General features: G+C 47.6%; 2 protein-coding genes across 2 annotated transcripts in view; one reads left to right on the top strand and one right to left on the bottom strand.

Annotated features, from left to right (window-relative positions):
* CAPZA1 (capping actin protein of muscle Z-line subunit alpha 1) overlaps positions 1-19,073 on the bottom strand; it is a 118,556-nt gene extending 99,483 nt beyond the window's left edge. The window contains exon 1 of the mRNA XM_075335585.1: positions 18,991-19,073. Coding sequence (XP_075191700.1) covers positions 18,991-19,029 — 39 coding nt within the window. The 5' untranslated portion in view covers positions 19,030-19,073. The remainder of the gene's footprint in view (positions 1-18,990) is intronic.
* Positions 19,074-19,325: 252 nt separating this feature from the next.
* ST7L (suppression of tumorigenicity 7 like) overlaps positions 19,326-19,761 on the top strand; it is a 235,095-nt gene continuing 234,659 nt past the window's right edge. Inside the window, exon 1 of the mRNA XM_075333615.1 lies at positions 19,326-19,541. Within this exon, the coding sequence (XP_075189730.1) occupies positions 19,373-19,541 (169 nt within the window). The 5' untranslated portion in view covers positions 19,326-19,372. The remainder of the gene's footprint in view (positions 19,542-19,761) is intronic.

Here is a 19,761-nt window from a genome sequence, read left to right as displayed (position 1 = left end):
GGGAGGCGTAAATATAAGACATCCCCTGAAAAGAAGACCTAGCAGCTGTCAATAATGAAGTGCCCGTGCAGCGGTAAAAAGGTTAAAGACACTGCAGGACACTTCATTATAAACAGCGGACACCCCCTAAAGAAAGAAGAGAGAATAGAGAAGACCCCCGATCATACTCACCAGACGCTAGAGCAAGTGAGCGCATCAAGGTCCTGCGGCAGCGCGCGCGCACACACACACACACACACACACACACACACCTTGCTTCTTGGCAGCGATACTGTGTAGTGACCTTCCAGGACCTGCCGGAGGATCACATGGCCGGAAGCATGTGGCATCTCCGGATGTTGTGAGAGTGTATGCTATCTGATGGGTGCGTGTATGCTGTTTGATGTGTGAGTGTATGTGATCGGATCTGTGAGTGTTGGCAGGAGGCAGAGGAGGACGGCATGCAGCACAGCTACTGGGAGCACCCACTGGAGAGCACAGGGAGGAATGATGTGAAAGGTGTGTGTGTGCCTATAGGAGTATGAGCGTGTGTGTGTGATGTGATGTGATCTATGCAAGTGTCAGCCAGAAGCAGGGGAGGCGTGCAGCACACCTGCTGGGAGATCACAGGGAGGAATGATGAGAAATCTGATGTGTGTGCCTATAAGAGTGTGTGTGTGTGTGTGTGTGTGTGTAGGAGTTTTTATCTCCTTTTTGTTGCTATTTTTGATATTTATCAGTGTAGGGACCCGCAAGCGTGAGGATCCGTGATGAGGATTGCGGACTTACGTACATTGGCCAATTTACTAATACCTCATATATATTTTAGATGTATTTTTTGCACTTTTTTATACGGGGTGCAGCCGGGCCTCTTAATACGGCCGTGCATAGTGGAGTCTCTGTCCGTTGTGTGCTGCAGTGAGTAGTGTCTGGGTAACCCACCTAACCTAATAGTAAGGGCGTGATAATAGGTTGCTGGCTGGACACCATGCGCATACGAGTGTGAACAGCACCCTATGCACGCCACTAGTGTGCAATTTACTTTGCACCTGTGTCCATCTTGTTGAGAGGCTTGTCTGCATCCTGTTGGTGCATTAGATGTGTTGGCCTGGGCTAACTCGACTGGTTGCCCTCTTCTGCTGTGAGTATATTTTATAATACATTTTTGGGGGAGTTTTTATCTCCTCTTTTTGATGTATGCAAGTGTCAGCCAGAAGCAGGGGAGGCGTGCAGCATACTTGCTGGGAGATCACAGGGAGGAATGATGTGGAATCTGATGTATGTGTATATATGAGTATGAGTGTGTGTGTGATGTGATGTATGCGAGTGTCAGCAAGACGCAGGGGAGGCCACAGGGAGATCTGGGAGCCATACAGACACCCGGGGCTGGTAAGTATGACGATCCTGGGAAGGGGGGGGGGGTCCTGCTTTTTGTGGGGGGTAAACTTACCCCCAACCATGTCTCCTCGAGAATAAGACACCCCCTGAAAATAAGACCTATATTTTTTTTTGGCCCGAAAAAAGTGCTAAGTGTCTTATTTTCAAGGAAACAGGGTAAATGTAGGACCCTGAATCTGGCAAACAATATCCACTGAAGCTTTTTCCAGCAGGTGATCAGCGAGAGTGCGGATAGTCAGACCCCCAATTCATCACATATTTATGGCTCATGCTATGGAGATGCTACCAATTACAGCAGTTTCAAAAACTTCTCAAATTATTATTTTTTTAAGAAATTGCAAATCCATATACTCCTCATGGCTTACAACTTTAGCACAATGGGTCGATGTGTGAAAAAAGTGCTGCTTCTGTTGGGTGAATTAATAATCCAGCAGCGTCTTTTTCACGATCATTCAACATCACCAGGGTCCTGACTATGAGCTCCTCATATCCGCTTCCGAGGGTCTTGAGCGGAGCATATGATGAGGAGATCTCGTGGGGACACTGTCTTCAGTGTGGTGCCATGCAGCTGTTTTGTACACATATATAGTGGGTACCCACGCAGGGGACTCGTCTGCACAAGAGATATTTATTTTCATTTTTGTTACATTAATCGCATACAAATCTGTTCCTTTCTCATATGGCAGAAAAAATAAAATGAAACTTCCAACAAGGACCTGTTCACTACGGACTTCTCTCAACAGGGACAATAGGGAAGTGTTTCGCTATCTTAATGTTTGCAGAACACATAGCGACATGAGACTAAAGGAAACCACACCCTGCAATAATGCCAGGAGGCGGCCGGCGAGGCATCAGCAGGGAGGTCAGACCCTGTACGGTGCGACTCATACGGTGCAGTACACTGCACTGCGTGCCCATAACGTCCACCACAGCCTCACAAGCCTGGGGCCACACATTCAAGATGGCTACTTATACAGCATCAAGATACTTCTTCAGGATTCAACTTTCTAACAAAGCTGACAGACCCCATATTATATAAGTGCTAGATCAGGCGGTGTACAGAATAAAGGTTGAGTGGGGGCAACACTGTGTAACGGGGCCATGCGGGGACATAATACTGTGTAAGGGGATTGTGTGGGGAAATAATATTGATAAAAAGATAAAGATAAGCAGAATTGTGTGGATAGTTGGTGGTTCAGCCTGCCACACAAATTACAGTCTGTTGTGGCCTCTCGGAAAACTTAATTGCCCACCCCTGCTGGAGACTCCTTGCTTTCAGGGGACTATACTTCAGCATGACATTCTATGGAACCCATCATGTTGGTTCATACAAAATCTGACAGGAAAAGAACCTCGGTGTGAAAGTGGCACCATCGGGAGGTACAGCTGATGTATCATTAAACTCTACTGTAGCCTTAACAGCTCAATACAAAATGGAACTGTAATAAAGCCGCATGTATGAGGCCTAAGGGTATGTGCGCACTAGGCGTTTTTGCGCGTTTTCGGGTGACTTTGCTTCACCAGTAAAGTCTATGAGTTTTCATTTTTGCTGTCTGCACACAGCGGTTTTTTTTTTTTAGCTGCGTTTTTGTGGTGCCCACAAAAACGCAGCATGTCAATTATTCCTGCGTGTTTCACCCACTGAGTTCAATGAAATGTTCAAAAACGCAATGAAAAACGCAAATTGAAAATATAGCTGCGTTTCTATGACAAAAATGCAGTTATAAAATGCAAGGGGTAGGTAGTACAGTGACGTGTACAGGAAGAGGATGCCTTGTGTTGGTAAACACAGAAGCGTGAATCCACCCAGTACCGCCACCTCCCGTCCTGCACCATGTCCGGACAAAAGGTAGAAGCAGCTGCGAAATCAAAAGTGAACAGTTGAAAAAAAAAATATATCATACTCACTTGTCTGCAGACTCCCGGTACATGTCCACTCCTAGCTCCTCTTCCCGGTAACGCCACCCCTGCTCCGGCTGTGTGCAGACTTCCGGGAGACGTCCGATGGCTGCAGGACCTGCCGCTGATCAGCTGATGCGGTCACCTGACAGAATCCGCTGACAGTATAAGTCCAACGGTGAGGCCAGCTGTTTACCGCCCGGCCGGCTTAAACTATCAGCTGATGCGGTCAGGTGACTTCAGCTGATTACCGCCGGCTCCTGCAGCGATCAGACGGGAGTCTGCATAGAAGTGAGTAGTTTCTTGGTTTTTTTTGCACTGATGCATCAGATGATTGTATAAACGCTGTTTATACAATCAGCTGCTGTGTCATGTGATTCACATTCTTGAACCTGACACATCATCTGATCGCTTTGCCTTCCAGCAAACCGATCAGATGATATTGGATCCGGATTGGACGGCGCAGGACCTTTAACCCAGGACTACTGCGGAGGGGGTGGGGGTGTTATTTCAATAAAGATGGAGTCACTAATTGTGTTCTGTTTTATTTCTAATAAAAATATTTTTCAGTGTGTTGTGTTTTTTTTTTATTTTTATTAGAAATTCATGGTGGCCATGTTTAATATTCACGTGACACCATGAATTTCGGGCTTCAGGCCAGTTTATAATATACAGCAAGCCCTAACCCTATTACCCAGCGAGCCACCCGGCACCAGGGCAGCTGGAAGAGTTGGATACAGCGCCAGAAGATGGCGCTTCTATGAAAGCGCCATTTTCTGGGGCGGCTGCACAATTTTATAATTATTTCATTTAATTCATGAAATAATTAAAAAAAAAAAAGGGCTTCCCTATATTTTTGGTTCCCAGCTGGGTACAAATAGGCAGCTGGGGGTTGGGGTCAGTCCGTACCTGCCTGCTGTACCTGGCTAGCATACAAAAATATGGCGAAGCCCACGTCATTTTTTTGGAGGGGCAAAAAACTGCATACAGTCCTGGATGGAGGATGCTGAGCCTTATAGTTCTGCAGCTGCTGTCTGCTCTCCTGCATACACTAGTGGATGGAGCATGCTGAGCCTTGTAGTTCTGCTCCTGTCTGCTCTCCTGCGTACACTAGTGGAGAATGAAGAACATATTGAAGAAAATGACATCAGACCTTTTTTTTCCAACAATCTATAATGGCATTGTTCACTGATAAAAAAAAAAAACACAAAAACACAGTGAGCAAAAACGCACCAAGTCGCGGTAAAAACACATGCTTTTTTATGCGTTTGTGTGTTTAGCGGCCAGAAACGCAGCGTTTTTTTATGCCACAAAACAAAACGCCTAGTGCGCACATACCCTTAAGCAGTGACTGTAGCAGTGTACTGAGAGGTACCGCACAGGTACTGCCCATAGACAATCAGGCTGCTGTGCTGCACATTTCAGCCTCATTCAGATGTCCATGATCTGCATCGTACGTAAATAAGGTGACTGTGGTTCATCAGTGTTTGGTCTGTGTGTCAGTTTTTACCATTAGTGATTTATTAGTGATTTTCATACAAGAGAAAATAAATTAACTAGCTTCTATGCAATAAAATGTTACTTACAGCCCACGATAGCACACTGATGCCAACTGTGCGCTGTCTGTGATCGTCATGGATCAATAGACTTGTATAGGGAACTATGATCAAAAATGGAGTCAGAAGTCTAAAGCAGTAAATGAGTAGGACTCCTCCACAGTACGCCTCCATAGTAAACCCTCAATACACATTAATGTCAGACGAACACGCCGGTAACGACTGGTCCAAATGATGATGTGTAGTCTGCCATCGTCTCTCTCAGAGAGCACAGGAGCGTTCAGCAGAGAGCGGTGCAGAGTATAAGGTGCGCTCACACTGGTATATAGCTAGAGCATAACAATGCTTTATTGGATAGCACTCGGCCCAATGTTATATTATTGGGCAGTGCCGATCAGTGATTTCTTACTCATGCCGAATCAGCATGAGGAAAAAAATAAATTGCAGCATGCAGCAATTGGCAGAGTATCTCGGATCCCATTCAAGTCTACGAGTACGTGTGAAACATCAGACTGCACTCCGATGACATCCGAGTGCAGTACGATATATGCAAATCAATAAAGATGGAGACATTAATCTTTGCACCTGTGATCCGATTCTTGAAAGAGAGAATCACAGTGAATCACAATCCGCTCACAGAAAAGTTTGAGCCAAGTGTCATTAGCATGTGCAACCCCGGCCTAAGAGACGTCAGAGACATCTGCCAACCGATCCATTCCAGTTCAGCCAACAGCCATTAAATGTGGATGGAGGGCTTTAGGGCACCTCAGTTTTGTGGAAGAAAAAACCCCAAAAGAAAGCATTTTACTGTCTCAGAAAAGTGAATGAGATTTCTGCAATCTTATGCTCATGTTATCCTTTTCTTGCACATCTGCAGCATGTCAATCCTTCCTGCATTTTTCACACAATAATACAAACATGTGCGTTTCATCTTCCATGAGACACTTTTTGAAGCAGAAATGGCTGCAGCAGATATTTAATGTATGCACATACCCTTAAGGCCCCATACACAGACTAAGATCAGCTTAGCCTGATGATACTGGCCGTTTGGCCAACAGTCCACTATGTAGGAGGACGCCGGCTGACAGCTGGTCGGGAGAGAGGTCGAACTGGCCGATTTGCACTGTTGAGTGCGTTGTTTTCTCATAGAAAACACAGAAGTGCTCATCCCAGTGAGTACTCCTGTGTATGGGAGTGTCAGATGAGATGGCTGCAGAGCTCGGCTGACCCCCATCCTATGTGTATAAGGGTGCCAGCCGACAGCTGGTCAGGAGAGGTCTATCACGCCTGTCCGATTTGGACTGCCAAGTGTATAGTGCTCTTAGAAAACACAGAAGCGGTCATCTGAGTGAGTACTCCTGTGTATGGGAGTATCAGATGAGATTGCTGCAGCGCTCGGCTGACCCCCATCTTATGTGTATGAGGGTGCCGGCTGACAGCTGGTCAGGAGAGGTCTATCACGCCTATCTGATTTGGAATGCCGAGTGTATTGTTCGCTTAGAAAATACAGTCGCTCTCATCCGAGTGAGTACTCCTGGGTATGGGAGTGTTAGATTAGGTGGCTGCAGCGCTCGGCTGATCACCATCTAATGTACACATCTAATGTACAGCCTTGGAGCTGTAGAACGCAGCGGGCTCTCCTAGGAATGAAGATCACGTGATGAGGAAGCACACACCACTGTAGCACGCCCTGTTTATGGCCTGCTGATTGTTTCCTCAAGGCCACAGGAATCTCGCAGTATAACAAGTGTCTTTCTGAAATGTCTAAGCCCCACCGATATTGAATTATTGGAGATACCACTCAGTTATACAAACATTACCTCCACCCTAAACACTGCCTGATGTGATTACCTTATGAATGGTTCCTATTGATGTAGGAGTAAATGAGAGGATGTAGGTGACTACTATTGGGCCCTAAACAATGATCTGGCACACCCTTATATCCAAGAACATACAGAGGCTTCCATTCTTCTGGACATAATCACAATGTACAATTCTGGTGAAATGGTGCTGAATGGAATTCATTGATCATCATCTGTCCTCCCCTTTGATACAGTATGCCTAGTAAATAGCTGGACTGCTCATGAATAATCCAGTTTACTCTTATCAGGACTCTACATTGTGTTGTTCTTCTGTTAAGGCTGGTTTCACACTACGTCTTTTTAACATCCGCTGAAAACGTTTTTTTAGCGGAAGTACGGATCCTGCTTTTACAGCAAATAACGTATGCAAACGCATATGTTATTTTGCAGGATCCTGCACTGGATGTTTAGGGGCGGGCATTGGAGTCATGTGATCGGGAGTGAGGGGAACTAGACTGGGAGGAGGCTTCTGACAGCTGCAGACGCTGGTAACCAAGGTAAACATCGGCCTTGGATACCCGCTATTTATCTTGGTTATGAGTGTCTGCAGCTGCTAGGAGCAGGGCTGCCTGCACACGTAACCAACGTAAACATCGGGTAACTAAGAGAAGTGGTTACCCAATATTTACCTTGGTTACGAGTGTCCGCAGCTCTCAGGTGGGGGAGAGAGAGGAAGGAGAGGAAGGGGGAAAGACAGAGATAGAGAGAGAGAGAGGGTGAGGGAGGGAGGAGGAGAGAGAGACAGATCACGCGAGACTGGTTCTGGGCATGCTCAGTACTTTCTGGGCATGCTCAGTACAAAAGCAGGATCCTGTCTATCAGCACGCCAGCGTTCACCTGCGTTCACGTGCTGTTTAGTCAGGATCCAGCAATTTGCAGTATTTGGACGGAGCTCAAAAACACTACAAGTAGCGTTTTTGAAACATGTTAAAAAACTGCAAGTCACTGGATCCTCACTATAACGCACGCAAACGCAGGTGAACGGATGTTAACGCGAGTCCATTGCAAATGCATTGAAATGAAAACGCATTTGCACTGGATCCGCTTGTCCGCTAAAAAAACGTTTTCAACGGATGTTAAAAAGACGTAGTGTGAAACCAGCCTAAGGCTACTTTCACACATCAGTTTTTTCCATCAGGTACAATTCGGAAAAAAACGGGTTAAACGGATCCGGTACCGCATCCGTTTTATCCCCATAGATTTGCATTGTTACCGGATTGTACCTGATGGCTTTGCGTTGCATCCGTTTTTTTCCGGATGCGGCAAAATTAATTAAAGCGGCGGCCGGAGGCAACGTGTCTTGCAACGTTTTTTTTGTCTGGCAAAAAAAACGCATCGCGCCGGATCCGGCGTGTCTTACAATGAAAGCCTATGGACGCCGGATCCGGCGCAATGCGGTAAAAAATGGATGCGGCTGCCGGATCCGTTTTTGTAAACTGCGCATGCTCCAAATTAATTAAAAAAACTGATCCATCAAAAAAACGGACAAAACGGATGCAAAGGATCCGTTTTTTTACGCATCCGGCATAACGGATCCGTTAAAAACCGGATCCGGTTTTACATTTTTTTTGCCGGATCCTTTGGATCAGGAAAAAAAGGAATGTGCATGAATGCAGAAAACTGGTGTGTGATGATGCGCGGGGAGCAGTGAATACAGCCGAGCATGATCACTCCAGGCTGTAGTTGCTAGGGGTGATCACGGCCGGCTGTTAATTATGCAAGCGTCCCCGCCCACCTATCAGCCCCGGCTTCAGCGCTGAGAGATGGGCGTGCATATGTAATGAGTGGGCCCACATGGTCACGGCAGGCGCTGCTGCTCGTGCCCCCGATGACCCGCTCCACCGCAGCACCCTCATTCCCCGCAGCCATGCCCTACATTCAGACCATTAGACGCACCCCCACTTTCCCCCAACATTTGGGGGGAAAAAAGTGCGTCTTATGGTCCGAAAAAAACTAAATAAAATATATTATATATATATATTTTTATTAAAAAAAATCCTGGAAATTCCGAAGTAATCCATTCTGAGAACGTTTTCAGAACAAGATTCTATAAGTCAGTGACTGTCAGCGGCAGCCCATAATTTCTCAAGAGCGAGTGGTGATATCAATAACTCAGTGATGTCACCACTCATGAAAAGATTCTGGGCTGTCACTGACGGCAGTGACCTATAAAGCTGCGTACTGAGAACGTTCTTAGAATGCAGCTCCATAGGAATCGATGGGCATCTTCGGACATTACTTTATTCGATGTCAGAAGTTCCAGGATTTCTTTTTAGTTGATAAATTGGTAAACAAGGGTGTGTGGTCTTTAATCATCATTGGATTACCTCTAAACTTCAAGAATATTTTTAATTAATAAAGTGAAGGTGAAGATGAGCGTGAGGAAGTGTTTATTCAAATAAACTTTTTTTCCCCCCTGTGCTTTTTTTTTTTTAACTCTATACTTACTGTGTTAGTAATGGGGGTCCCTGATATATACCTTTCCATTACTAATCCCTGGGCTTGAGGCCAGTTGTCAATTCAGAGCAGACATCAACCTCAAAAAGTATTACCCCAGTTGCCATCGCCTCAGGGAAATTGGGAACAGCTGGGCAGAGTGCCATAATTGGGGCATCTAATGCATGTGCCACTTCTGCCTGCTATTTTTAGGCTAGGAAGCGCCAAATAATCATGTGACTTTCCAGCCTGACAATACCAGTCTCCAGCTGTCTGCTTTACCTTGGCTGGTTATCAAAAATAAGGTGAAAGCCATGCAGTTTGTTTTGTTCATTTTTTCAAATTATTTAAAAAAAATGGCATGGGATCCCTTCTGTTTTTGATAATCAGCCAAAGTAAAACTGACAACTGAGTGTTGCAGCACCCAGCTGTCTGATTTACCTGCACTGGTTATCAAAAATAGGCAGAAGCGCATGACAATTTTATTTATTTTGTAAATTACCTATCCACATTTGTTTGCAGGGCAATTGGTCCCGTTTTGCTTCCTTTTTCAGCCCTTACTAAAACTATTTTACAGCACAGAAGATTGGGTTTCCACTGACTTATATGATGTTCGGGGTCAAGTTTGGGTCCTGGATAGGGCTGAGCGTATCCGAACTGTAAAAGTCCGGATCCGCACGGTTTCAAAGATTCCGGCGCCAGATACGGAATTCTGGGTGCACGATCCGGCACTGGGGAAAATAATTGAAAAATTAAGAAAAACAGAAATAAAACAGCGTTTCATACTTACCGAGGCTCGTGTCAGGGCGGCACACTGCTTCCGGGTCACGCATTCACTTCCTGTAGTGTGCATTGTATACACACAGCTTTCAGTGTTTTCCCCGCCCACCGGCCGTCTTCTCGTCTGTGATTGGTTGCATGTACACGCACCCCCAGCCTGTGACAGTCATTGTCTGCAAAGCCAGCGGTTGTGCTCTATGGCCGCTAGCTATGTAGTAGAGTGGAAGTGGCGTGGAACCTTGTGTGGATTACGCCGGACCTGCAGGGTGTTGGGGGTTAATAAAGTGGTGAAGGAGGGTGCGTTTTGTACTTTATTCCAAATAAAGGATTAATCTCTGTGTCTGTTTATTTACATTCATTTACAGGTTAGTGTGATGCAGGTGTCTCAGAGGCCTGTGCCATTTTAACCTAGGGTTTAGTAGCAGCTGTGTGCTGCTATTAACCCCTTATTACCCCGATTGCCACCGCTCCAGGGCTATCGAGAAGAGCCAGTATTGCATCGGGATTGTCACATCTAATAGATGCAGCAATGCTGGGCAGCTGTGGGCTGAGACTACCAGCCCCCAGACAGCATTATCATGGCTGGGAATGAAAATTAGGGGGGACCGCACATTTTTTTTTTTATTTAAATATTAATAAAGAAAAAAAAAAACTTCACCGACACAGCCGCGCACACTTCTCACAGGAGCGTGCATGCACGCTCATGTTCAGAGAGCGGCAGGCTGTGCCGGCTGATGTCATGTCAGACTTGTACGAGTAAGAAGAATCCCGGCACACAGTATGAAAAGAGGAAAATAGTCGATGATTCTTGTTGTATGTTGTAGTTTTATTCAAGAAAAAGTTCTCATAGTTTATATCCAGTATCTTTTGGTCCCTGATGAAGGCTTAATTAAGAGCCGAAACGTCGGACTTTTATGCAATTTCCTGTTATCATGAAAAGACTTTATTACAACTTGCTATGAGAACTTTTTCTTGAATAAAACTACAACATACAACAAGAATCATCGACTATTTTCCTCTTTTCATACTGTGTGCCGGGATTCTTCTTGTTTGTACGGACTTTTTTCTCCTGAGCACCAGGTATATAGTAGTGAGCCCAGCATACTCCTCACTGCAGACTTGTACGAGTGACAGCGCATCACCAGCACAGCCGCACACGCTTCTGACAGGAGCGTGCATGTACACAGAAACACATACACGCTCAGAGAGCACAGGCTGTGCTGGCTTTTGTCATGTCAGACTTGTACGAGGCTGACATCACCGGCCCAGCCACACTCTTCTGACAGGAGTGTGCATGTGTTTCTGAAAGACATGCATGTTCACCACACTGACCCGCAGACACTTGCACTGCTTTCCCTGCACACTGACCGTCCTGCCGCCTGTGACTGGTTGCAGTCAGCTGACATGCGTCTAAGCTGCAACCAATTACAAGCGCTGGTGGGCGGGCAAAACAATGATTATTGAATTGTCGGCTCCGGAAGGGAAAAGCATGACCCAGGAGGAGTGTGCTGCCATGACACAGCCTCGGTGAGTACACCGTGCGCTCCTACCCACGTATCCCTTCCACAAACTGTTTTAATCTCCGGATTTTGGTCCCCATAGACTTATATGGGCACCAAAATCCGGAGCAGATGCGGATTTTTTTCAATTCGGCAGGGATCCGCCGCTCCTGGATTTTGTCGGATTCGATCAGCCCTAGTCCTGGACCTAACTTAACTAAAGACTGGCCCAACCCAAACTTCCATATCTCGTCTCATCTGTACTCTTATTTTATTGCCAAGCATCTGGTGAAGTGATCATTTTTGGAAGATGGAATTACCCTTTAAACTCTCCTCATCAGAAATACAACCTTTGATACTGGACGGGATTTGGGCACCGAAAGTGGCAGCCTCCCAGGTTGTATTACATGCCACAAGTTCAGACAAATGTCTGGCCATGTAATTCACAAATGGATCATAAAGAGGGAGGGGAAATAATGAGTGCAATATCTGCACCAAACAATGGGAACTTCAGGAATGCAATTGTTTTCCCCAAACATCCCCTTCAAGATCAAAGATTTTGATATAAATAATTTATAACATGTAGATACTCGCTCCTCTTTGCCCGTTGACTACAGAATCCCATCAAGTTCGGCAGCATGAACATGAATAATAGCTTTACCATCATCATTGGGGGTTATGTCACTGGCATTGCGCAGACTTAGGCTGCTGTCACACATCCGGTTTTAGCACTGCGGCTCAATCCGGCTCAAAAACCTATGCAACGGATGCGGCGAAAAAAACGTTGCATGAGTTTTTCCATGCGGCCAGTCAGTTTTTGACGGATGCGCCTTTTATTGAGCAAGCGCAGTGCAAAAAAACACATCCTGCGTCCATAGGCTTGCATTATAAATCGCGCCGGATCCGGCGCAATGCAGTTTTTTCACCGCACACAAAAACGTGCCAGGCAACGTTCCATCCGGCCGCTGCATGGGCTAAATATGCCGCATCCGGCAAAAGCAGGACGCAACGCAAGGCCATGCAGCACAATACGGCGCTAATGCAAGTCTATGCGGAAAAACGCAACCGGCGGCAAAAAAACCCCCAGACAGTTGTGTTTTTTCTGGAGAGCGCCGTATTGTGCCGCACTGCAAAATCCGGATGTGTGAAAGCAGCCTAAGGGTACTTTCACACATCCGGATTTTTGCTCTGCGGCACAATACGGCGTTCTGCAGAAAAACCGCAACCGGCTTTTGTAACGCCGATTGCGGTTTTTTTTTGCATTGACTTACATTAGTGCCGCATTGTGCCGTAGGGGCTTGCGTTCGGTCCGGTTTTTGCCGCATGCGGCAGATTTAGCCGATGCGGCGGCCGGATCGAACGTACCCTGCAACGTTTTTTGCTCCGGCAAAAAACACCGCATCGCGCCGCATCCGGCCGCTGCGGCGCATTTTTCAATGCATCCCTATGGAGGCCGGATGCGGCGCGATGCGGAAAAAACCGCATCCGGTCGCCGCATGCGGTATTTTCCACTGCGCATGCTCAGTAGCATGCCGCAACCGGAAAAAACCGGACCGGCCGCATGTAAAAACTTATGCAAAGGATGCGGTGTTTTCACCGCATCCGTTGCATAGTTTTCACAGCCGGATTGAGCCGCAGGGCTCAAACCGGATGTGTGAAAGTAGCCTAAAAGGGAGATTCTCCTACTATGAAAGGGATCAAAGTGTGATCAGTGGAGGTCCAGGTACAGTTCTCCACCATCTTCATGAAACCCATAGACAGCCAACGGAGTACTGTTAGGGTATGTGCCCACGATCAGGACTCACTGCTTCCTGACACAGCGGGTCCTGACCTGGGGGGCCGCAAGTCTCCTCCACAGAAAAATGCAGGAGACCGCAGCTGCTCCTTCTCACGATCAGGGTTCAGTGCTCTGCGGTCTCTCGCTTGTGTTCTCCCTACGGAGGACGCATGCGAATGCGCAGCAAACAATTGACATGCTGTGCCTTGGAAAGATGCACCGCAGGTCAGTGTTTGCTGCGGGAAAAAAAAAAAAAGCACAGTGGGCACGGGATTTCTAGAAATTTGATCCACTGTGCTTGTACTGTACAATGCAATGTTTTGGACGCAGCGAAAAGACGTTACATGCAAAATGCTGCAAACACTGATCGTGGGAATGCAGCCTTACGGTCACATAGGGACCCTTGCTCTTGTAGTTGTGACGGTCCTAGCAGTTAGAGCACTCCAATCCGGTGAGCAGCTTTGATTACAAGACCCCACTGACATTTTACCTATAAAGCATATGAACAGAGTATTTTCTATTTCACATGCTTGGGGAAAAAAAAATGTAATTACAAACAGGCTAAACCATGTGCGGTAAATCTGTGGCAGCAAAGTTTCATCTTCCGATTCATTCAAACATCCTCAGCCCGTATAAACATGGCCGCAGGGTTTACCTGTCACTTCCTTACACAAATCTAGGAGACCGGCCTTTCTCCTGAAAGATAACATTCCAGAGAGAATATCTGCAGTCGTTGGGACTTGCCATGTGTAAACCAGCACTAGTGATGAGGGCTCCTACCATTCATTAATGACGACAGCAAATGGCTGGGCAAGAAGCATTATCAGAAGAAAACTGCCTGAGACGCACTGACCAAACCGAGCTGCAATCACAAATCACCAAGGGCCGCATTCCAAATGAGAGGAAATCCATCAGATTCATGCTGCCCGAAGCACTGCGGCATTTCAGAGAACCAGTCTGAGGCCGGACCGTGGGAACCTCTCCTCACCCTGCTCCCATAGACACTGAGGGAGGAAACAGGACGACCAGTCTGAGGCCGGACCATGGGAGCCCTGCTCCCATAGACACTGAGGGAGAAAACCGGAGGAAAAGTCTGAGGCCGGACCTGGGAGCCTCTCCCCACCCTGCTCCCATAGACACTGAGGGAGAAAACCGGAGGAAAAGTCTGAGGTCGGACCTGGGAGCCTCTCCCCACCCTGCTCCCATAGACACTGAGGGAGAAAACCAGAGGAAAAGTCTGAGGCCGGACCTGGGAGCCTCTCCCCACCCTGCTCCCATAGACACTGAGGGAGAAAACCAGAGGAAAAGTCTGAGGCCGGACCTGGGAGCCTCTCCCCACCCTGCTCCCATAGACACTGAGGGAGAAAACCAGAGGAAAAGTCTGAGGCCGGACCTGGGAGCCTCTCCCCACCCTGCTCCCATAGACACTGAGAAACCAGGGGAGAAGCAATCTGTGATTGGCTTCTTGTTCACAGCCCCGGATGCAGTTTCAAACTATATTTTCTCTGAACCATCGCAGTAAAACGCACATGGCTGGAATACTGGAGCCAGTGTCTGATTCAAGCTGCCCGTGGTGCGATCAGTCTGAATCCGCTCACGGGTTCTTTGTGCATCAAGCCCCAGAGATCCTCACTGTCGGGAAATTAGCGCTTGTGTATTTTTCCTCCTTTCTAAAGCCATAGCTTTTTCTGCCAACATAGCCGTATAAGGGCTTTTTTATGGAACTAATTAAAGTTTTGGATGACACTATTCATTCCAATTTTTTTTAAAGTACTTTGAAATTGTAAAAAAATAAAAAATTCAGTCAATATTTTTGGGGACTTTGTACGCTGTTCATTGTGCAATAACAAATGATTCACCATGTCAATATGATTACAATGATACTAAGTATGTGTGCGTTTCTTAATAAAAATGTAGCAAATATTGTAAAAAGAAACATTTGTTTTGCGTCACCATCTTCTGAGACCCATAACCTTATAGCTCTGTTATTGGACCTGTGTGAGGGCTGTTTTTTCTCTTTTCGGTGGCTTATTTATTGTTACTTTCTAAACTATTTTATAGATGTGACGGCTTGGTCTCTTTATATCACAATTCTTATTTTCTCATCATGGAGTTTAGGCTACTTTCACACATCCGGTTTGAGCTCTGCGGCTCAATCCGGCTGTGAAAACTATGCAACGGATGCGGTGAAAACACCGCATCCTTTGCATAAGTTTTTACATGCGGCCGGTCCGGTTTTTTCCGGTTGCGGCATGCTACTGAGCATGCGCAGTGGAAAATACCGCATGCGGCGACCGGATGCGGTTTTTTCCGCATCGCGCCGCATCCGGCCTCCATAGGGATGCATTGAAAAATGCGCCGCAGCGGCCGGATGCGGTGTTTTTTGCCGGAGCAAAAAACGTTGCAGGGTACGTTCGATCCGGCCGCCGCATCGGCTAAATCTGCCGCATGCGGCAAAAACCGGACCGAACGCAAGCCCCTACGGCACAATGCAGCACTAATGTAAGTCAATGCAAAAAAAAACCGCAATCGGCGTTACAAAAGCCGGTTGCGGTTTTTCTGCAGAATGCCGTATTGTGCCGCAGAGCAAAAATCCGGATGTGTGAAAGTACCCTTACTGCATGGGTTAACCGATTTTACATTTTGACAGACTGGACTTTTATGGACGCTGTGATAACAAATTGTTTCTTTAGGACTTTAATATTAAAAGGAGGGGAAAGGTGGTGATATTTCTAATAACGTTTTGATTTTATATGGCTTTGTCATTTGTGATATGCTGTTTATATTCTGAAACACAAACTAACGTTCTCCAATGAAGTCCAACCGCATGATAACTGACAGCTGTGGGGGCCTTCAGAGAACCCCAAGGCTTCCATGATGAACCATCAACCCCTGACTTAGCTTATCGCCATAGGCCAGGGCCGCAGCCATCGCTCCATTTAAATGGTTAAACAGCAGCGATCAGAGACAGCTCTGGACACTGCTATAACAAGACGCCAGCTGTGTATCGCAGACGACATTTACCATGTGTTATGGGCTAAGCTCCTGCGCCACATATCGAGAGCTGACAAGTGACGTACAAGTTGGGGAAAGGTAAATAGCTGAATTTGGCACAGGAACACAAAGTTGGCTTTTACTGACTCCTCTACCCAGAAACCATTTCAATAAGTGACAGTGAAATGGTTTTGGAGATCACATCAGAAAAGCAACAAACACATGAAAGACAAGTTTTAATACTTAAACCGGTAGGATGTATTTTGTTGTGTTTTTTTCATGCAAAAAAAAAAAAAAATGCACCAAACCTTCATATGCTTTCATTAGCTGTCAGCCAAACATGCATATGGAGGACTGGGGAGAGGGAAGGAAAGGCCCCATACACATCCGATAAGTCTGCAGAGGTCAGCCGACCATCTGTGTGTATGGGCGCTCTGAACTGTAGAACTCACTTCCCGACCCTTTAGTTCTGGGAAAGGTATGCAGCCTGTGATGATTCTGACAGTGGCCCTCAAAGAAGCCGGCCATCTAATAATGTATGGGCCGTCCAGACTCTAGGGTCAGATAGGTAGAATTCACTGCCTGACCCTTTAATTCTGGGACAGCTACACAGCGGCCCTCAATCGTGTACGGGTCCTCCGGACTGCGGATTTCACTCCCTGACCCTCACAGAACTCTGCTGTGTAACGTGTATGGGCGTGAGAAGGGAGGACGGAGCATGATCAAATGCAGAATGACTGAGCCTTAATCCGTGACATCGACTGAATGAACAGCAGACGGTTCTGCTGACATAGGTTCGGACGATCTCTACAGTGTATGGTCACCTTACCACAAAAGCAGCTATAATGAATGGCAATAATGAATTAGGCTGCGTTCACACAACAGTTTTTGGCCATCAGGCGCAATCCGGCAGAAACATGAAAAAACGCATTTTTTTCCCCATAGACTTCTATTTGCGCTGGATGGCCTTGCGTTCCACCCGGCTTTCGCCGGATCCGGCAAAATTTTCTTGTCAGGCAGCCGGATGGAGCGTTGAGGTGAACGATTTTTGTCTCCGGCGAAAAACAATATCGCACCGGATCCGTTGCAGTATGGCGTGTTTTATAATGGAAGCCTATGGACGCTGGATCCGGCGTAATACGGCAAAAACCGGATTGCAGCCGCCGGATCTGTTTTTTTGAACGAAGCATGCTCAGTATCAAAACGGATCCGTCAGAAAACGGAAGAAATGAATGAAAAAAACTGATGCGACAGATCCAATTTTTCGCCGGATCCGTCGCATCACTTTTTTCGCCGGATCATGCCTAGTGGCAAAAAACTGATGTGTGCACTTAGCCTTAGGGGGCGACTGCTCTGGAGAATAAAGCTTTCCCACTTGTGGCTGGGTGATCAGGATTTTACCCTTACATACTGAAATCGCAGTGGCTGGGCCGTGTGTATAACAACTCATTTCTGAAATCATTTCTGACCCCTTGTTGGCCCCAGTGACTTCTGCTGCTCTGGCGATACGGACGGCAGAGCCTGGAGTCGGCCTTATAGAGAGGCAGATTCTCTTTCTAGCTGGGGTCTATTATTAGAAGACACTGAAGGAGAGGAGGCACAGAAATAAGCACGGACCGGTGACCCTGGGGCCAAGCCTTGTAATAGGAGAGTGTGGCAAGCATGCCGGGGCTTGTGGAGAAGAAGACGTCTACAACACGAGCGTCTACACCCAGCTATTACAAATGTCAGATCTAAGTGTCCCAGTATACCACCACAGCGATGAAAAGGAAAAGCCGTGTAATGTACCGCAGAAACCTATATATTGCCTCTTAGGGGGTGACATATGGCACACCTGTAGATTTTAGGCACCCATTCTAATCAAATGGGCAACCATGTATACACATCTGCACATTATGGCCAAACATCACGGTGAGCCCCGATATACAATCATTGTCTATGGTAATGAACAACTCCAATACCAAAGTGATACATGGAGAATAGTTCCTCAGGACACGTCCCGCCTCCGGCAGTAGTCAACACAATTCTTGATCAGAAGTCTGATCCCCATGGAAAGAGATTTCTGAGGTTTTGTTGCTCTCACCAACTCCTCCAGGGAAGCCCCCGCCAGTATTTGGAGACCCCGAGTTCACTGTCACCTGGACATGCTAGTGACCAATGCCATTACACAAACATTGCTGGTTATTAAAGGGCTAGTCCGCAATGAGAAGCGCAGGATACCGCTACACCTGTCCTGGCTGTCTGAGCTGCAGTACCGGGTGCAGCCTATATGCAGAGGGGGCGCTGCTCCGGGGCCTCACAGTCCCAGCAGAAAACATCACTTATTTATAACAAATCCACAGACTTCAGACATGGAACTACAAGCCTGAACCATAAGAAGGGCTGTCCTACACCGCCAGAGGCATTAGGGATAGTAAGGAGGCCTCTGCTGTTGCCCATAGCAACCACATGACAGCGGGCAGGCTGTTGGTTGCCACTAACAACTGCACCAGTTGCCCTGAGTGTTTGTAAACACGGAGCTGGCTCTATAAGGGAGGGCAGGTGTCAGCACCGCAGACAGCACACCGGGCACGCTGCGCCGTGTAGTGCCACGCACCGCAGGACCTGCACAGCTACATTAGAAGCCGTTAACGATTTCATTGCCGGGCCCAGGTATACCTGCCGCACTGCATTAGCTTAGGCACTGACGGGGTTAAAGGGAGCCGTAGACAAAAGGAAGTAGAAGTCTATCAGCTGCGCCTGATTTCTGCCCCCAGAAATAAGCGGCATAGGTGCCAACAGCTACTGCTGCCTCCCCCAAAGCGCTTTACCTTCTCCTCATCAGACACCCGATCCTCGTAGTCTGCCATCTTGGCTCCGAATGGCCCAGCCCCACTGAGAGGAGAGCGCAAAGCACCGCGGGAAGGGAGGGGGCACTTCCGGTCCAAGGCGGAAGCGGGGATACTGAGCGGCCGCCATCTTGGTAGCGGCACACAGGTGTATGTGTCAGGCACTTGGCCATTGCAGCTATACACAGCAGAGTAATGTAATGAGGCGCGTTATACTGAGGCGGGGACACTGGGCTTCTGTAATGACAGGAGCCCTGGAGGCTGCAGCACGGGGCATAGTGACCGAGCTTCTCCCCAGCTCCGCCAATCCCAGGCCGTGCTCCGCCTACCCAGCCCCAGTGGCCGGGAGCAGGAAACAACAAACATGGCGGAGTGTGCGAGTGTGGGCGCCTCCGGGCCCTCCCTCAGCAGTCGGGTGAAGGGCTCGCTGTGCAGATGCCGGCCATACGTGTGGCTGCTGCTCCCCGTCACCGGGCTGCTGCTCCTCTATCACTTCAGAGCGGCGCTCCGCCTGTACGAGGCCGTGCTGAGCGGTGAGTGCTGCGCCGTTACCTAGCAACGGGGGCAGGTGCGCTCACCAGGGGCTACCCGGATGTGGTGGGACTACACGACCCAGCGTGCCTCCAGCAGTGGTCACCAGAGCCCTGCTGCGGACAGGCTCCCTCAGGTGGCACTGTATTCCAGGGCTGCAGTACCCAACTAGGGTAGCAGCTGGTGGAATGGGAGAAGTTGCCCATGGTAACCAGTTCCATT

The sequence above is a fragment of the Anomaloglossus baeobatrachus genome, chromosome 2 (assembly GCF_048569485.1).
Source record: "Anomaloglossus baeobatrachus isolate aAnoBae1 chromosome 2, aAnoBae1.hap1, whole genome shotgun sequence".
NCBI lineage: Eukaryota > Metazoa > Chordata > Amphibia > Anura > Aromobatidae > Anomaloglossus > Anomaloglossus baeobatrachus.
Note: the sequence above shows the minus strand (reverse complement) of the source record. Positions and strands in the feature narration are given on the sequence as shown.